Source organism: Cryptotermes secundus, unplaced genomic scaffold (assembly GCF_002891405.2).
Source record: "Cryptotermes secundus unplaced genomic scaffold, Csec_1.0 scaffold262, whole genome shotgun sequence".
Lineage (NCBI taxonomy): Eukaryota > Metazoa > Arthropoda > Insecta > Blattodea > Kalotermitidae > Cryptotermes > Cryptotermes secundus.
In genome coordinates this window covers 1,630,371-1,648,215 of record NW_019739214.1, presented here as the reverse complement: position 1 = coordinate 1,648,215, position 17,845 = coordinate 1,630,371, and the positions used below count along the sequence as shown (strand labels likewise).

General features: G+C 41.6%; 1 protein-coding gene across 1 annotated transcript in view; it reads right to left on the bottom strand.

Annotated features, from left to right (window-relative positions):
• LOC111871680 (trans-splicing factor Raa3, chloroplastic) overlaps positions 1 to 17,325 on the bottom strand; it is a 248,488-nt gene extending 231,163 nt beyond the window's left edge. The window contains exons 1-2 of the mRNA XM_033754349.1: positions 17,261 to 17,325; positions 16,599 to 16,660 (exon numbers count right to left, since the gene is read on the bottom strand). Of these exons, the coding sequence (XP_033610240.1) occupies positions 16,599 to 16,649 (51 nt within the window). The 5' untranslated portion in view covers positions 16,650 to 16,660; positions 17,261 to 17,325. The remainder of the gene's footprint in view (positions 1 to 16,598; positions 16,661 to 17,260) is intronic.
• Between the last annotated feature and the right edge of the window lie 520 nt (positions 17,326 to 17,845).

Below are 17,845 nucleotides of genomic sequence, written 5' to 3'. Positions count from 1 at the left end.
AAGCGAAGGTATATAGGATTTCGGTGAGAAAGCCAGAAGAAAAAGACCAATAGGAAGACCTGGATGTAGGTAGGAAGATAATAGTAAGATGGATCTCGAGAGAGATAGGACGGGGTGATATCTAGGAACCAGTGGAGGCTCTTGCAAACACGGTAATGAACCTTCGAGCTCCATAAAATGTTTGAAAATATTTAAGTAGTTGGGCTACTGGCGGCTTCTCAAGAGACGTCCAGTACCATGGAGTCAGTTGGTTAGTTAGTTTAGTCGTTTCATACCTCTGTATGACAAAACACATATTATCAGGCTCAACTGGACATGAATTTCCTGATCTTATTACGTAACGTGTACACGAATAACTTTTTTTATTGTTATTGGGGTGGTACTAAGTCCCTTTTACTGCGGCCACTTCTGGCGTATTGTACCAGCCCCAGATGATAAGTGAGGGTGATCTTGGAGCAATTGGTGGAATGAAGATGGGCAGAGGAAACCGAAGTACTCGGAGAAAACCTGCCCCAGAACGCGAGGTTCTGCGTTAAGACCGAATATGTCAGCCAGCATGGTACGTGTAAAAGGCACTCATTGCATCTTCTACACACATCTTACAAAGGAAGATTACCTTCACAGATATTTTTCGAAATTCAAACCATACTACACAATGTCACAGTCACCGTTGTGACAACCTCAAATCCAGCACAATTTAAAATAATTTATCACTATGAATTAAGTCGTTCCGACAGATGTCGCTAATTAATACAGGCAAAGAGGAGGTTCACAATTTCTAACAAAACACCAAACGGGACAGAGGAGAAAGGTTGAAAGGTTCCACAGGAACGGCTTGTCTCCGTGGTTCCGCGAGATAAAAATGAACCGTCGTGCCTTCGTGTCAGTACAGCGTATGAGAGCAGGCCACTCCAGTCTTTAAACAAGCTTAGGTAGATTAAACACTGTTTCCACGGCCGAATGCGAATGAGGTGACGGGCTGCAAACGGAGGAACATGTCTTTTGGGACTGTAAAGTGCACGAGGACTGACGGACAAGAGTGATGGACAATTTGTCTGAGAACAGCAAAAGATGGATACCCGAAGTCAATTACTGAGCTCTTAAGGCTAGGGGAAAGAGATTTGTGCAAGGCGTCTGTTACTTCACAAACATAATCCCTAGATGTATCTTTGGAAAAGGAAAAGAAGTTACATGCAAAACAGAGCTAAGTGAGATGTTCAAAAATCGCGGAGTGACCGCTATGATAGAACAAGATGTTTACAGGAATGTGCTACACAGGGCCGGATGTATATTACCAACGACATTTTTGTATATACATTTTTTTCCCCCTTGGCACTACAGCTCCAGTGGGCCTAGGCCTACCTCCATGAACTTCTCCGATTTTTGTATATACGTACACGAATATTTTTCGAAATAAAAAAAATCATAGACGTCATGTGTCATTGTCAGGTCTATCGATTGCGGATCGCGGCAGTGGGCTTTCATGCAAGATTCATGACAGAGTTCATGTTGCTTTCTTGTCTGCTCCTTTGATTCGTGGAGTATATTACAATAACTGAATGCAAGTCATAATTTATCAGATATAACCATTACTCTCCGGACAATATTAAAATGGTTCTTAGAGAGAAGAGATGGGATGGTATGGATTGGATTGATCTGGCTCAGGATAGGGATCAGTGCTCTTAAGAACACGGTAATGAACCTTCGGGTTCCATAAAATAACGGGAAATTCTTGAGTAGCTGAAGATTTGGCGGCTTCTCAAGAAGGGTTCAGCTCCATGAGTAAGTATTTTTTTATTGCTAGTGGGGTGGGACTAAGTCCCTTGTACTGCAGCCACTTCTGGCCTATTGTACCAGCCCCAGATGATAGATGAGGGTGATTGTGGAGCAATTGGTGGAATGAAGACTGACAGGGGAAACCGAAGTACTCGGAGAAAACCCGCCACAGCGCCACTTTGTCCACCACAAATCCCACTTGACCAGCCTCGGGATCGAACCCGGGTCGCCGCGGTGGGAAGCCAGCAACTATTCGCTCGAGCTATGGCCAAGTAAGTAACCATTACTTTCAAATAGGTTAACCCCAGCAGATGATGTTTTAGTGATGGAATATTTAAATAAATTGATAGCCTCGGAGAAATCATAAATGAAGATGACTGTTGTGTATAAAAAATATATGGAATTTTTTCTCTTGCAATAGAGCAAGAAGAAACGTGTTTAGTATACAAACTGGATAATGTTTATACAAACAACTGTAAGTCGTCACTTCTATACATGCGCAATACGTAGGCACATAAATGAAGGAGATTACTAAAATAAGCTTAATTATTACACGCACGGTACACAACCAAATAAAGTAATTTCCATTAAAATATATATTAGTGACAGTAATCGTACAGCTAACCGTCCCATAATTGACCCCTTCCAACAGAATCTAGCGCACTACAAAGGATGGGTTCGTGCCCCATTATCACAGGTACAAACTAGATACATATTTTATGGGCTGTCCAGTACCCAACTAATAGCACGAAGTTTAAATCCACCGCAAATGCTTGCCGCAGGCGCAGGATAAAGCGGACATATCTCCATATGCAGTAACACTGCCGTTAGGGTACGTACACCTCCAATATGTTAGGTAGCTCAGTTCCTCGGTTTCTGTCTTCTTTTCTGCGGGGAATTTAACAACGCTTTCAGTATCGGCATTATATACAACTAGAGTGAGACATAAAAACATGGTCATGGGTCCCGCGGACCCCGGAACAAAGAATGACTGTGCTGGCGAAGGCCAGCATAAATTTACCCGACCGACCGAGATTATGTAGCAATATATGGTAGGATGACTGATCAATGACAAAGGATTTGAAGCAAGCCGATCGCGGCCTAAGAGTGGAATTTATCTACAGAGATTATCGAAAGCCACAAGAAACAGCAAATCAATATAGCCGGAGTCCCGGTCGAGATTCAAATCAAGCACCTTGGCAATGAGTGCTTAGAGCGTTAGAAACGGACCAACCTGTTTGGCTCCTTGGTTTAATTTCATGCTAAGATTCGTAAAATCAGCAAATGATAATACATGGAAAAAAAATCTTCCATCTCGTGGTTTGAGAAAAAAATATGTGCTCGTAATTTTCCCAGATAACTTTACTAAACATGAGGCACGCGGTAGCGTAATGGGTTGTGGCACTACGCTATAAACCGAAAGGTCGCAGGTTCGAATGCCGATGAGGTCAGATTTTTCAATTGACCTAATCCTTCCAGCCGCACTATGGCCCTCGGATCTAACATAAATGAGTACCAGGGATCTTCCTGATGATAAATGGCAGCCAGCGAATAAGGTTGACCTCACCCCCATCTGTGAGCAGACTGTCTAGAAAATGTGAAAGCCTCGACGTCTCACAACCCTATGAGCCTCCACGGTGTGTTACAAGGATAACTTTAACTTTTACCAAACATACGTACCTATACCAGATGGAAGAACGAGCATTGCCTAAGAACTTTTAAAGTACCAAAATAATTATATTCTCCCCCAAAATGTATCATCTGTCACTACTGCTCCTCCATTTTCTCTTCTCTTTCCCCCTTCTTTATTTAGATACACTTTCTCTATCATGACGTTTAAGTAGTGTCGAGTAATATGCTGAGTGTGGATGCAGAGGTGCGAAAGATATGGCAAGAAGCTTCTGTTTTCAGTATTACCCCAGCATGTGTCGCAGTGACTGAAGAGAAGAACAAGACCATGAATCACCATAGTCGGTCATCATGCACAGGCCTAATGCTGTATATCCAGAGTACGATAACAGAAAACGTAATGCTGTTTCCTTAAACTTCCTGTCCTCTTTCCTCGTAACTCCTTTTCCCTTCGTCCTTCAACATTCATCCGTAAAGAGTTAATCCTAGTTAAGGACCGCGGAATTCCGCTGCATGGTTACTAGACTCGATTTTCTCTGTTCAAATGCAGCACATACACATGTATACCTACAGTGCGATTCTAAATTACTGTCGGGGTTTCCGTGGCCTGTAATGTTCAAACCGGAAACAATAAGTTAAAACTGCAAGTGGAATATGAAAGACCCATAATAAAGATTTAGCATTCTACGGTATTGATTCTATAAGTAATGGAAACTTTAGAGTTACACTTTCATATTCCGTTGGCAGTTTTATTCTATTTTTTTTCGGTTTGAAAAATTTAGGCCACGGAAAACCCAACAGTAATTTAAAATCACTCTGTACAACATCATGCTGATAGTCACGATTCTGTCAAATCCCAAAGTACGTTTAGAATTTCCCACTTGCTTATGAATATCGGAAGTATGTTGAAAACAGAATCTAGTGACCTTCTAATGATGACGTAACGGTCTACGTCATTAACTGACAATGAAGCACCTCATTCGCATAGTAGATGGAGTGTAGACTATAATTACTGCTCATTTTTACTGTTACCTTTTGTACTGTGCTGCTTCTCTGTTAAAAGATATTGTCACGAATAAGGGGTTCCCGTGTCTAATAACAATGGGTTCTGGATTTCGTGGATGGGTTTACTGGCACTTCTTTACGATTACAGTCAATGATAGCAGCTCAGACATTGAACTCATTCTGAACAAAGTCTGTCTGACAAACCTCTATGAAGAATCTCGGACTAATCTCTCACTGATATCTATCTCTCGAATTCAAGTCAAAGTTACGTATACATTGCGTTTGACGATCAGCCAGTCAGTCAGTCAGTCAGTAAGTCTTGGTGTCGGAGATATTAAGTGTTATCGTTTGACAGTTACGGTCTTATTTTTGTGGGGGGCCCTCTCTGACGAGAAGACTGCATATGCTGCTGGCCCTTGCCAGTGCGGTCTTTCTCGGGTCCGAGTCCCTTGGGACTCGCGACCATATTTTACTGTCTCAGATTTGAGACTTGCCTTTTCGTCGCCTCCTACGACTCACAGGGTCACGGTGGAGGTATTCGACCCCGCCTCCACACGAGGGTGTCCCATCTCTCTCTCTCCCTCTCTCTCTCTCTCTCTCGAATTCACGAATGAACTCTATGTTATAACTGTCCCGCGGCCCGAATAGAAGTCACATGTCAGACAGTTAGTTAGTTAGTTAGTTAGTTGGTTACTTAGTTATTTGGAGAGGGTCGGTTTCCCCATGCACTTAGACCTGTATTGGTCCACTGTGCTTCCCTCTATGATTTCTACCAGTCTCTATATCCTACCGGTATTGGTATTTACCATCAGTCCCGCCCAGCCAGCGAGACCGGCTCTACTGGCTGAGAAGTATCTATAATGCTTCCCCCATCTACCAGAGGTATTAGTGACTGCTGTTGGGCGGGAAACGTCCGCAATTTTGGCTCAGTGACCTCCTTAGGAGATATGAGGTTCTTTTACGTGCCGTAAAGCTACGACACGGGATCCACGGCTTAAAGTCCCTCCCGGAGGACTTGTTCCCTGAATTTTTCCGCCCTTAAAAATTCGACGACCTCCGCCGGGTATTTGAACCCACGTACTACGAGTCATGAGGTGGGAACGTTACCTCTAGACTACGGAGGCCGCTATGTCAGACAGTTACTTCCTTCCGTCTTCATGGGAATCTTTGTTTAGAGGCCTGCTACCTATCAACGATTTGTTCATTATTATTCGTTGTAACGGAAACTAGTCTTTGTTAATATTCGTTGCAGCAGAAATGTGATTACCGAGCCCTTGCTCAGGAATGGGTGTCTGCTTCCGCTCCATAATTCCGGGTTTCAGTAGTCATATCAAAATATAAAAGTCCCTGTGCACGGATTTCTTGCAATGTTTCACCAGATTTCCTTGCTAGGTATATTCACTTAGGTGTTCTAAATTAATTCTTTAAGTCTGTAGTGTGAGTAAGTCGTCAAGTAGCTAATGCACACACAATTGTACTGAAACGTTATGCGTGGTTACTTTGTGTCGCTAAACTTCCTTCTGTCTTCAGTCCGTTTTCATTCTCGTTTCATGAACGAAACTTTCTGAACTTTTAGAGAATGAATACGCAAAGACCACTATTTGCACGACAGACATGGCCACTGTGTTTTCAGCCTAATGAGCTTATTTCTGCAGCATAATTACGTACTCTCATGCTCTTCTACACTAATAGTTCCAACTAGGGAAATGTAATTAGCATGATAACATAAGACATTCATCAAGAGACCGGCATTCACGAAGCGACATGCAGTGAGATTTGTGGTACTGAATCTATTCAGCAACCGTTCTAATTATTTACTCAGCATCGCCAATTTAACTGATCATATATATATACACAAAGCACCAAAATTATAGCTTATTAGGAAACTGACATATCGTGTCAAAAACTCCTGTTGTTCAATTGTAAGAAGTAGTAAAATGTAACTATTGAAGTTTGCAGTACAGCATGGCAGCCTACCTATTTTCTTAACCGGGTTGAGAGGCATGATGTCACATGACCGGAGGAAGTTCACAGGTCACTGGGGTGATGCTGTAACAGAAATAGGAGACTCAGGCTCAGTATCTAGCAGAAGTGGCAACAACTTCGCCCGAGAATCACTGGGTTCTTGGACTTTGACCATCGTCTGGTATTCTAGAAACTGGAAAATACAGCTTTTCAGAAACTGGATCTGTTTCCTTCCTCAAGTGGGGGGGGGGGCGTACTCAGTTGGGTCCCTTAGAAAGAGCTAACCAAACTATCTTTCCCCTCACCTGAGGATTGAAACAGATTCAGTTTCCGAAAAGCTGTGTTTTCTAATTTATAGAATACCGGACGATGGACAGAGTCCAAAAACCCAGTGGTTCTGAGTGTTATACACCATCGCCAGAACCCTTTAAAATCAACTTCGCTCGAGTAAAATGTTTGTTTTACTATTCATAACAATTTAACGATGCTGTCAGTTGCAAAGATTACGTAAAATCAACTGGCAGGATGCTTAATGATGAACTTTAATGAATATCAAAGAAAGTGGTCGTGGATTATTACAGCATACATAACACTGCCTGGACGTAATGCATGCCTATAGGAAACAAAAATGCTTAAAAATTCTACCAACAGCAGAAGATATTATTGAGTTTTCTCCTGTGTCCACGTATCCTAACAATGACAGAAGATAGCCTGGGTTTCTCCCGTATCTTAGCAACAGCTGAAGATAATTCGAATTTCAGAATACCATTGTTTTTATGATCTCATTGTTGACACGATCACATAGGTACCAAAACATCGCTGCCAAGGTCATATTGTTATCACGATCCATTTTGGCACATCACTGTTGTCACGATCCTGTTACCACGATCTCATTGTCGCCACAATCACATTGTTATCATGATCTCATTGTCACGATCAAATTTTGCACAATCTCTTTGTTGTCACGATCCCAGGGAATTTTTTATTGAGCAAGGGACGGAGAAATAAATTTGGTTCGACTCGACTCCATGCACGACCCCACGAAGGTCCCCTCCATCATGCCAGATTTTTCGAAAGAGGAACAACGGAACAAACAGACACTCTTTATTTTCTGTATAGAGACAGAACTCAAAATTTTACTGGAGGAACTAAGGAAAACGACGAAATATTACAATCGGGATAGGAGGTGTTTGGGCCGAGATTTTAACCGGAAACCTCCGAAAACATAAATCCAAATTGTTACCGCCAGAGTAAAATAGCTCGGTTCGAGCTAATTAATACTGTCATGTGTATGAATGACTATAGACAGGGTTTGGGTTGGTGACTCGATTTATTGACAAATTATACACATAACCGTAACTACAAATATTTATAACAGCCTCATTAGTTTACACACTCTAAAGATCACTGTAACTGCAGTGCACACAAGGTCTTCTATGTCTTCATTAATCGTTTCCTAGTAATAGTTTCTGACAATGTCATCTGCTTACGACCTTACAGTCTGGCAAATATGCCACAAGACAACTACGCTATAAATATTTCCCGCTTATAACCCCTCGACACGAGCAGCGTAGAAAACACCGTTCATTTCTGTCGTATCCATTGTTGCGTGCGCAGCCATCGACGAGGACCCTGCAGAATACACTGCTTTCCAGTATATTGGCGCGCTGGCCGGTGGCTGACAACGGTTGTTGTCTCGTTAGTTTCGCGGTCCTTGCCTTTCAACCCGTCTATACGCCACTATAAGTATATGTTACAATATAAGAGTTTTCTGTAAATATAAATTTCATTATGACACATCCAAAGTTTGCTTCTCCCGTAGGACAATCACGTGTAGCATTCGCAAAGTTGGTGATATACATACGCGAAAGCTGAGAAACCACTCCTGATGGGGGTTACGAATATTGCACGAATATATACCACAGCAACTTCGAATTGAATACTCCCTGATTTAAAATCCACACTTCACGGACATCCTTTATTGCGTCGATAAAACGCCGAGCAATGTATTGGGGAGGAAACTACAAAGGCCTAAGTAATCTGTCGCTTAATGTTTCTTGCAGATACTGGCAGCAATTTCTTCCACACATTTATTACTATGTGCATAAACTGAAATAAACGTATATGTTCAATAAGTACTGGTTCGTGAATGTACGTTATTATGCCCAGTGGTGTAATTCATAGGTATACTCCTTTCTTAACTTATGTATGATTTTAATTCTTGTATAGTGGTTTTACTCAGGTATGTCTGACAGAGTTGGGACTCTGCATATGTAGTTTGCTGTTGTCTAGTAGGTTTACTGTTAGTGCATTAGCCTGGTTCTCCACTTTTCTTAAGTATCTGGTATTACACTAGCCGGTCACAGTAGCCGCGCTGCCTAAGTCATGAACTGTCTTCGCTCGCTCGGACGCTGGGATCGTGGGCTCGAATCTCACTCAGGGCATGGATATTTGATGTGTATATGTGTTTATTCTGTTTGTGTTGTCCTGTGTTTAAGTAACGGCCTTGCGACGAGCTGATCACTCGTCCAAGGAGTCCTACCGTCTGTCTAAAATTATTACGGAACTGAATAGGAGGCCTGGGCCCTGAATGGGCTGGAAGAGCCACTTCTCTATACTTCACTGAGCACTGTGTTCAATTGTAGAACTTCCTGGATGCTGTGGTTGTTTATGCACGAAAGTGCTCTTGGCAGGAATCTCCTAGGATGTAATGCCGCATAGTTTGGGAGATGTTCACCGACGTTTCGAAGGAACATATTGTTTCCATCTTCGGAATATATTATGCTTCGTAGTCAGATCAATGAGAGCCTCAGAACCAACAAGAAATTTTCGCCTTTGTCCCAATATACCTTGTGTTCTGCCATCCTTCTGTCACTTTCTCACATTCAGTGACCGAAGTGCTACTTCTGCCACTATCCACAGTAAACTTATGTGACGATCTCATGAAACTTCAGCCTCCAGAAGGCATAGTGAGTGAGTCCACTGGGATTCCTTTGTGTAAAGAGCTCGTTAGAAATCACAACACAAACACGCAGTGCAAAGGAATCTTTGCGAATAAAAAGTGGTACTAGTGAACCAGAGGGAACATAATAGAGAATAAGAAAAAAGAACAAAAGCCGACGAAAAATATTAAAAACGGCAGGAGATCTGTGCTCATAATTTCAAATATAGCTGTGCTGCTATGGTAACAGAACCGGGTTGGACAACAGGAACACCACTATCCTAAACGAGCAGGATGGTACAGTGATGGTGAGTAGTTACATCAATTCTATCAGAACTCGACATGCAATTTACGTGCTAGGGTAAGAAAATGTATGACAGGAATTATTAGCCTACTTTCCTTATTTTAAGAAATAAAAGGAGGCCTATGCTATCACCATGCTGTCTGTGTGCACCCCCCAATCAACTTTTGAATGGATGAACCGGTCTTTATGAAACTTGATATGTATATCATGGTGCACTTCATGAATCCCCCCATTAGTCTGTGTGTCCGTATGTGTATCCCCGTGTCGTTACTAGGCAACGGCTTGTTAAAAACCTTACCATGGCAACGATTACATACACAACATAAGAATTATTAGACGTGTTCTCTTCTGTGTGGTCCGTGTCCTATGAAAGGAAAGTAGGATATTATTTCTACTCATAAGTTTTTGTTTCAGTGTTACATTTTTAACGAGAAAAAGAACTTGGGAAACTAGGTGTAAATTGGACGATATTATTAAAATTAATATTAACGAAATGAATTTACGAGGGCGTGGAATGGATTCATTTGAATTACGACAGGGTCTAGTGGTCGTCAATTATGAATATAGCAATACAGTCACGGATTCCGTAAAAGGCGGGGTACATCTTGAGCATCTGAGTTTCCCACAAAGCATCCGGCCCCATGGAGTTACTTATCGTGTTTACTGTTTGGTAGTTTGGGAGAGAGAAACATAATTATACAGAAGAAAAAAAACTGTACTTTTGATATGAAACAACGACAGTCACACCGTTAGTCAAAATAATGGTCTAAATATATGGAACAGTAGAAATTTTCCGATGAAATAAACTAGAAAATGGCAAAGAAATGAGGTCCCTGTGTTTAAATACAACGCCATGAAGATGTTGTAGAAAGTTGAGTCCACTTATTCTTAAGCACAGCGCTAGATTGGGGGGAATGGTTAGCTTTATCGATTGCTGAAGGTTCATCATTATGAAATGTATAGGAAGCCGGGTCGGCTCCATAGGCGGTCTGCCGAAAAACTGAGAGACAGCTGTCCATCACGTAGCCAGTCAGTTCAAGGACTGAGTTATAACAAGCCACGTCGAAATGAAAATGTTTTCAGGTGATGATGGCTAATGTAAGGCTGAAATATCTGACTCTGCGACTACGACGCAACTGAAGAATACGTAATCAGTCGTAATAAGCGATAATTCCTGTTCAGTTCTTCGGAATGACGCAGATGTGCAAGCAGAAAAATAAACAGGTGAACCAATGTTACTGAACAGAGGGATTCGTATATGTATGGATATCATTTAAGGAGTTATATTTCCCAGAAAGAAGTATACAAGTTTCCTGATCAGAAGTTATATGAAACATTCCGTACAATAATATCTTCCACATTTCTTTACTTATACAACTTGTATCTGTATCAGATTCATTGCAAAATCGTTTTAGAACAGATCAATACACCTAGAATCCAATTAAACTTTTAAGATTTTGATGCTAGAAACTAATTACGCTGATAATCCAAGGAACGGTTCTACAATCCCATTTTTGGAACATAAACCTTGGCTTAAGGATTTAATAGCGATTTTATTCATTCTGGAACTACGCTCAGATGCTTCCAGGATATATTAGACGAACTAACTAACTAGCTCCATGGAGCTGAGTCCTCCTTGAGAAGCCGCCAGTTATGCAGTTACTCAAGAACCAGAAGGCTCATTATCATATTTCCAACAGCTCTTCTCTTGTCCATATCTTGAGCCAGATCAAACCAGCCCATACCACCTTACCCAATTTCTCTAACACTCATTTTAATATTATACACCCACCGAAATCTTGGTCTTCCTAGTGGTCACTTTCTATTTGGTTTTCCCACAATATCCTACAAGCATTCTTCTTCTCCCCCATTCGTGCTACATGCCATGCCCATCTCATCCTCCTTGACTTGATCATTCTAATTATACTTGTTGAAATATACAAGTTATGAAGCTCCTCATTATGCAGTTTTCTCCAACCTCCTGTCTCTTCATCTCCCTTCGGTCCAAATATTCTCCTCAGCACCCTGTTCTCAAATATCCTCACTCTATGAAGAAAGTCGTCTTCTGGGTTTAGGCACCGTACACAGGTAGGCACAGCTACTGCTCTCCGCATTCCAAGCCATTCAACTGCTCTGAAGATGGAGGCGCTACGTTCCTCCGAAACGTCGGCCAAAACGAAGAATACACGGTGCCTAAACCCAGAAGACGACTTTCTTCATTGTCATCGCCGTGAAAACCTCAAAACTTACATCCTCACTCTATGTTCCGTCCTTAATGCCAGGGACCAAGTTTCACAATCATACAGAACCACGGGAAAAATTATAGTTTTTTATATTCTAATGTTTTTGGTCTCTGGCATTAAGGGAGGAACATAGACTGAGGGTGTTTGAGAACAGGCTGTTGAAGAGAATATTTGGACCGAAGAGGGATGAAGTGACAGGAGGTTGGAGAAAACAGCATAATGAGGAGCTTCATAACTTGTATTCTTCTCCAAGTATAATTAGAATGATCAAGTAAAGGAGGATGAGGTGGGCAGGGCATGTAGCACGAATGGGGGAGACGAGGAATGCGTATAGGATATTGGTGGGAAAGCCAGAAGGAAAGAGACCACAGGGAAGACCAAGGCGTAGGTGGGTGAACAATATTAGAATGGATCTTAGAGAGATAGAATGGGATGGTATGGATTGGATAGATCTGGCTCAGGATAGGGACCAGTGGAGGGCTCTTGTGAACATGGTGATGAACCTTCGGGTTCCATAAAATGCTGGGAAATTCTTGAGTAGCTGCAGAATTGGCGGCTCCTCCAGAAAGGCTCAGCTCTATGAGTGAGTAAGTAAGTAAGTAAATATTTATATTTTTAGACAGCAGACGAGAAGACAGAAGATTTTTGACTGAGTGACAGAAAGCATTGCTCGAATATAATCTCCATTTCCTCCTGAATCAAACTTTGAATTGCTACTGTGGTTCCCAGATAATTTAACTGTCTTATATTTTCAAAAAATACGTTAGACATATTAATGTCATGATTGTGACCCCCATTCTGGTGACGAGACAGCAACATATATTTAGTGTTCTCTCTGTTTACTTCTAGACCAACCTCCTTACTTGCGTCAATCAAAGTTTCTGTGATATTCTCTGTGGTATTTATATTATCTCCCGTAGATTCATATTATCAGCACAGACCAGCAACTGATGTGTCCCAATTAATTTCAGTTCCAAATGGTTTTCCTTGACCATCCTAACGGCATATTTTAAGGTAAAAGTCGAAAAGCAATGGCGATAAAGCATCTCCTTGTTTTAAACCATTTTAGATAAGAAAATTATCAGAAAAATGTTTACCTATAAGACTTACTAGACGTTTTGTTTAAGCATATTTTAATCAGCCTAAATAGTTTCATAGGTACCCCAAACTCTATGAGAATATTGTAATACAATACTTCCCTCCTAACTGAATCATAGGCTTTCTTAAAATCTATGAATAGCTGACGTACTGTCTCATTGTAAACCAATTTTTTCTCCAGTATCTGACGATTGCAAAAGATCTGCTCACTAGTTGAACAGTTACGCCGAAACCCCAATACTTTCACCTATATATGGACTTAATTTTGAGAGACGGATATTAGATACAATTTTGTGTGATGGCAGCAGTTATATCCGATAATCACGACTTATTACATTCAGTTTTATCACCCTTCTTGTAAATTGGTACAATAATAGACTCCTTCCACTGATCAGATAATTCTTCCTTATTGCAAATATAATTAATGAGTTTGTGGATCTCAAGACCGTAATTCTTTACCTCCTGCTTGAATCTGTTCTGCCGGAATTTGGTCACTACTCGCAATAGTATTTTCAACCTCAGCAGAACCAGGATTAGGTACTAACGACTCAGCTGTACGTATATATCTATCTGCCTAACATCACTGACCCTAAGCGCATTGAATAACTGACAGAAGTACTTCTTCTCCCTATTCAGAGTGTTGTGGGCACCTGCAAGCAGGTCATCACTGCATATCAGACGCACTCCTTAAAATATTCTGGTACTAATAGAAACAATCAAGAAAAAATATTGATGGAACATGTTTTATGTGTTAAGAAAAATTTGCCGGTCACGGTAGTCGGGGGTCTAGGGCTTGCACTGTCTCCGCTCGCTCGGAAGACGGAATCCTGGGTTCGAATCCCACTGAGGGCACGGATGTTCCGTGTTTGTGTGTGTGTACAGGTGTCGGTGTACAGGTAGAGGCCTTGCGACGAGTTGATAACCCGCCCAAGGAGTCTTACCGAATGTCTAAGATCTAGTAAGTTCTAGTGAAAAGGAGAGTTCCATGGAGGTAGGCCAAGGCAAAAATTTGGACTGTAGCGACAAAAGAAAAAAGAAAAAAAATAGCACGTCACGTAAAATACAGTACTTCAATGACACATGTACTAGGCGAACATGAATTTTTCCTAACAACACGCACAGAACTGTTTGATATATAGGCATAAATTATATGTAGTCCATTTTACATATATTCACTTTGGACACGCGCCCGTTTAAATTGGTTCATATACGAATGCCTCTGATTTGTACTCAAAAGGTGCCTGGCTCGAGACTTAGCAGAAACACCGATTCTCCTGATATTCCCTTGGTGTTTAGCCGTCTTTCGTCTATCATGAATTAGGGAGGTACTCGGTTGGAATGCGTTGCGATTGACTTATACTGAGTGAGGTGTTTCCTGATTTCCTTAGTTCCTTTATACAAATGTATAAATATAAGCTTAAACTGCTCATATGTACCGACGCTCATTTCCCTGGTTCACAACATCATGACTTGCATCTAAGTACTTTCAGGCGATGAATCTGCTTTAATACATGAAGAATAACTCCATAAAATACAGGTCAATTTATTTAATGATGGATTAGAAGAAAGTAGTCTGCACTTTCGTAGCCTCACTTACTACTAAATATTATTTCCTCATTTTGTAGTTTACTATGCATATACTTGTACAATCACCATCACTGACAGCGTGCGACAACTGTCATTACTAAATTGATCTTGAACCACTAGGTAAGGAATCAGCCAACACAAAAAAAAAAACTGTTTCACACTCAAATCAATATCTCATAGATTGAATTGTATTGTTTACCGCTATATGCTTCGGTTCTCAGGGGACCATCATCAGGCAGTGTACAGTAATAGGACAAGGCTAACTGAATTATCAACACGAAACCATATTGTGGTGCGACGCGTCTATTGTAAAGGTTACAAAAGGTGTAGAAATTATGTCTTGTGTTTGTGACACACATCAGGATGCACATTATGAAAATTAGTATGCTATCTTCTTCTTCTTCTTCCATTCCTGCTGCTCCCAATTTGGAGCATATGGCATCTGTGAAACGCTTCGTTTCACTTAGTTTCTTAATTTTAAACAGTCGGTAGGACTTCTTGGACGGGGGATCAACCCGTCTCAATGCCGCTACCTAACACAGACATCCATGCCTTGAGTGGTATTCGAACCCACGTTTCCAGTGTTTGGGCGGGCGAAGACATTTCGTGTCTCATACCGCGCAGCCACTGTAATCGGCAGTATGCTATAAGCCCCAGTTGTTACACGTCTGTTAATTTTATCTCCACAGTGTTAAACTTGCAGGATTCTTTTTAAATTCGCTTAGTGGGGGGTGAAGTCCAACTGGGTCCACTTGGCACGGCGGCCACTGATTGGTTTATTGTAGCCTGCCCCAGGTCATTATGATGATGGAGAATTTGGTGGAATGAAAATTGGCAGGGGAAACCGAAATACTCGGAGAAAACACACCCCAGCGCCACTTTGTCCACCACAAATCCCACTTGACCAGACCCGGGATGGAACCCGGGCCACCGCGGTGGGAAGCCAGCGACTAACCGCTTCAGCTACGGCGCCTATGTAGCCTACACTCCTGTACTGAAGCCACGACAACACAATTGTACTAATATTTTATACGTTTCCTTCCGTCAACATATTTATGTATCACGCCATTAATTTCTTTCACATGTCGCTTCTTGTTTTCATAAGAAAATTAATTCCACCGATAAGAGTCCTTCGTTAAATGGTTTTAGTGGCTCAGCTGCTCAACAAATTCCCCACCTTTTATGGAAACCTAAGTTTCATTACCGTGTGCAAAATGACCGGTCACTGGACCTTGCTCTCAATCAATTCAATGCACTCAATGATAACATTTAATTAACTGAAGAGAAGTTTTAATGTTACCTTCCCATCTTCCTTAAAGTCTTATGAGTAAATCTTTCTACGTATTTCTCATTTCCCACGGACTAAACATAGCTCCCTGACTTTATCACTTTTCCATAAAACTAACAAGAAAATAAATAAAAAATTAAATGAATAGCATAATGTTTTCTGATACACTAGTAGACTTGCATTTTTGTGGATCTGAAATAAGGAAATATCTCATGACCTAACACGTTAAACTGTGTCACCCAGTCTGTATGAACACAAGGCCAAGCACAGAGATCTCACTCACCACTAAAGCCACTGATTGCAGAAATAAATCCTTCCATCGGCTATTCTGCTCACTTAGCCCAAGCAGTGGCCGATCACAGTGACCGCGCGGTCTAAGGCATGAATTGTCTTCGCTCGCTCGGACGCTTGGATCGTGAGTTCGGATCCCACTCAAGGCATGGATGTCTGTGTGCGTTTATTTTGTATTTGTGTTGTTCTGTGTGTAGGTAGCGGCCTTGCGACGGGCTGATCCCCCGTCCAAGGAGTCCTACTGACTACTAAGTAGGATTAAGAAACCGAAAAAGCAGCTAAGGTCCGACAAAAGTACCGTAGAGCAACAGAGAGATATTCCACGCAGTTCTGGATCAGGCACGAAGACAATGTTAGTATAGTAATGGTGCTTCGGAACGTCTCCTGTGTTAGAGCAACAGACGGCTCTCCTCACGTACCATGTCAAGAAGCTTCTACTTGTAAGCGATTTGAGGGCAATCTTTTACTCACCACTCCAGAGCTAGATGCCAGATTCTTAGCCGCTTGTGCGAGTTCCTCCATTAAACAGCAACCTGAAAGAAAATCACCACAGATGTGACTACAGAATAGGACAGAAAACTAGTCACAATGACTGAAAGAATTCAACGTGTTATGCGAAATCAGAAGTTCTCCCGGTGATGCCTGTGGGCATTACTGTCTTCTTGGATGTAACGACGTGTAGTCTGGTAGAAGTTCACTGTCTCCACTTCGCTAATTATAGTGCTATCCCTCTAACATGCAGTGGAGGCCAATAGGGTTGCGAGACGTCGAGGCTCCCACATTTTCTAGACAATCGACTCACAGATAACGTTCAGGATTAGGTCAATTGAAAAATCCAATGACCTCATCGGGACTTCAACCCGCGATGTTCCGGTTTGTAGCGCAGTGCCTCAACCAACTACGCTATCTCGTGCCCAAATTTTTCAAATTATGCTGCTCCGAAAGGTCAGTAAACTACCAGACTACACACAGTCCCATCCCAGAAGACACCATTCTTCAGCGCCTTTGTCGCTGAAATAATATGGATACGCTTTCTCTCTGTTCTGTCCTGATTCGTGAAGTTGGTATGTGATATAAGTGAAATGAACGGATAGAAGTAGGCTTAATTAAAAAAAATCCCCTTATAAACTTACCCACTAATCCCTTACAAGGTACTTGAGTCAGAAGCAGAAAAATCGCAGGCAGAAGCCAGCGTCTAACCGTTTAAGCCAATACATGGGCCCTCAAGAAACTGAGGTTGCGCAATTCCGTGTTACGACACTTCTCTGATTAAAATGTTTCATGTATCTTGTCAGAACCGCGCAATTAATTCAAATTACGTCAGTTCAAAAAATGTCATGCCCCGTTAAACCTCAGCCTTACGGGACTGTAACTACACTGAAACGGTCGAAATTCTAATTTGCCTCAAGAGTGAACTTTTTACTTTGTGGTACTACGTCAGTAACAGCCTTCCTAGGATTGGCGACAATACAAAAACCTTGACCTTGACCTCACCATCATCGGAAGCAGACAGCTCCAGGATGCAAGTACGTCACTTAGATGGGCTCACCCATGCCGTATTGAGAAGGCAATTTAATATAAAGTTACGACAATATAGAGAGATTTTTAATGGCGAAGCTTTCGATTGCTTGTCTATATATGCGGCTTGTAAAGACATTTGCCAGATCTATCCATTTATGGCTCAACAGCCCTTTGTTGGACCTTAGCCGCTTTACGGT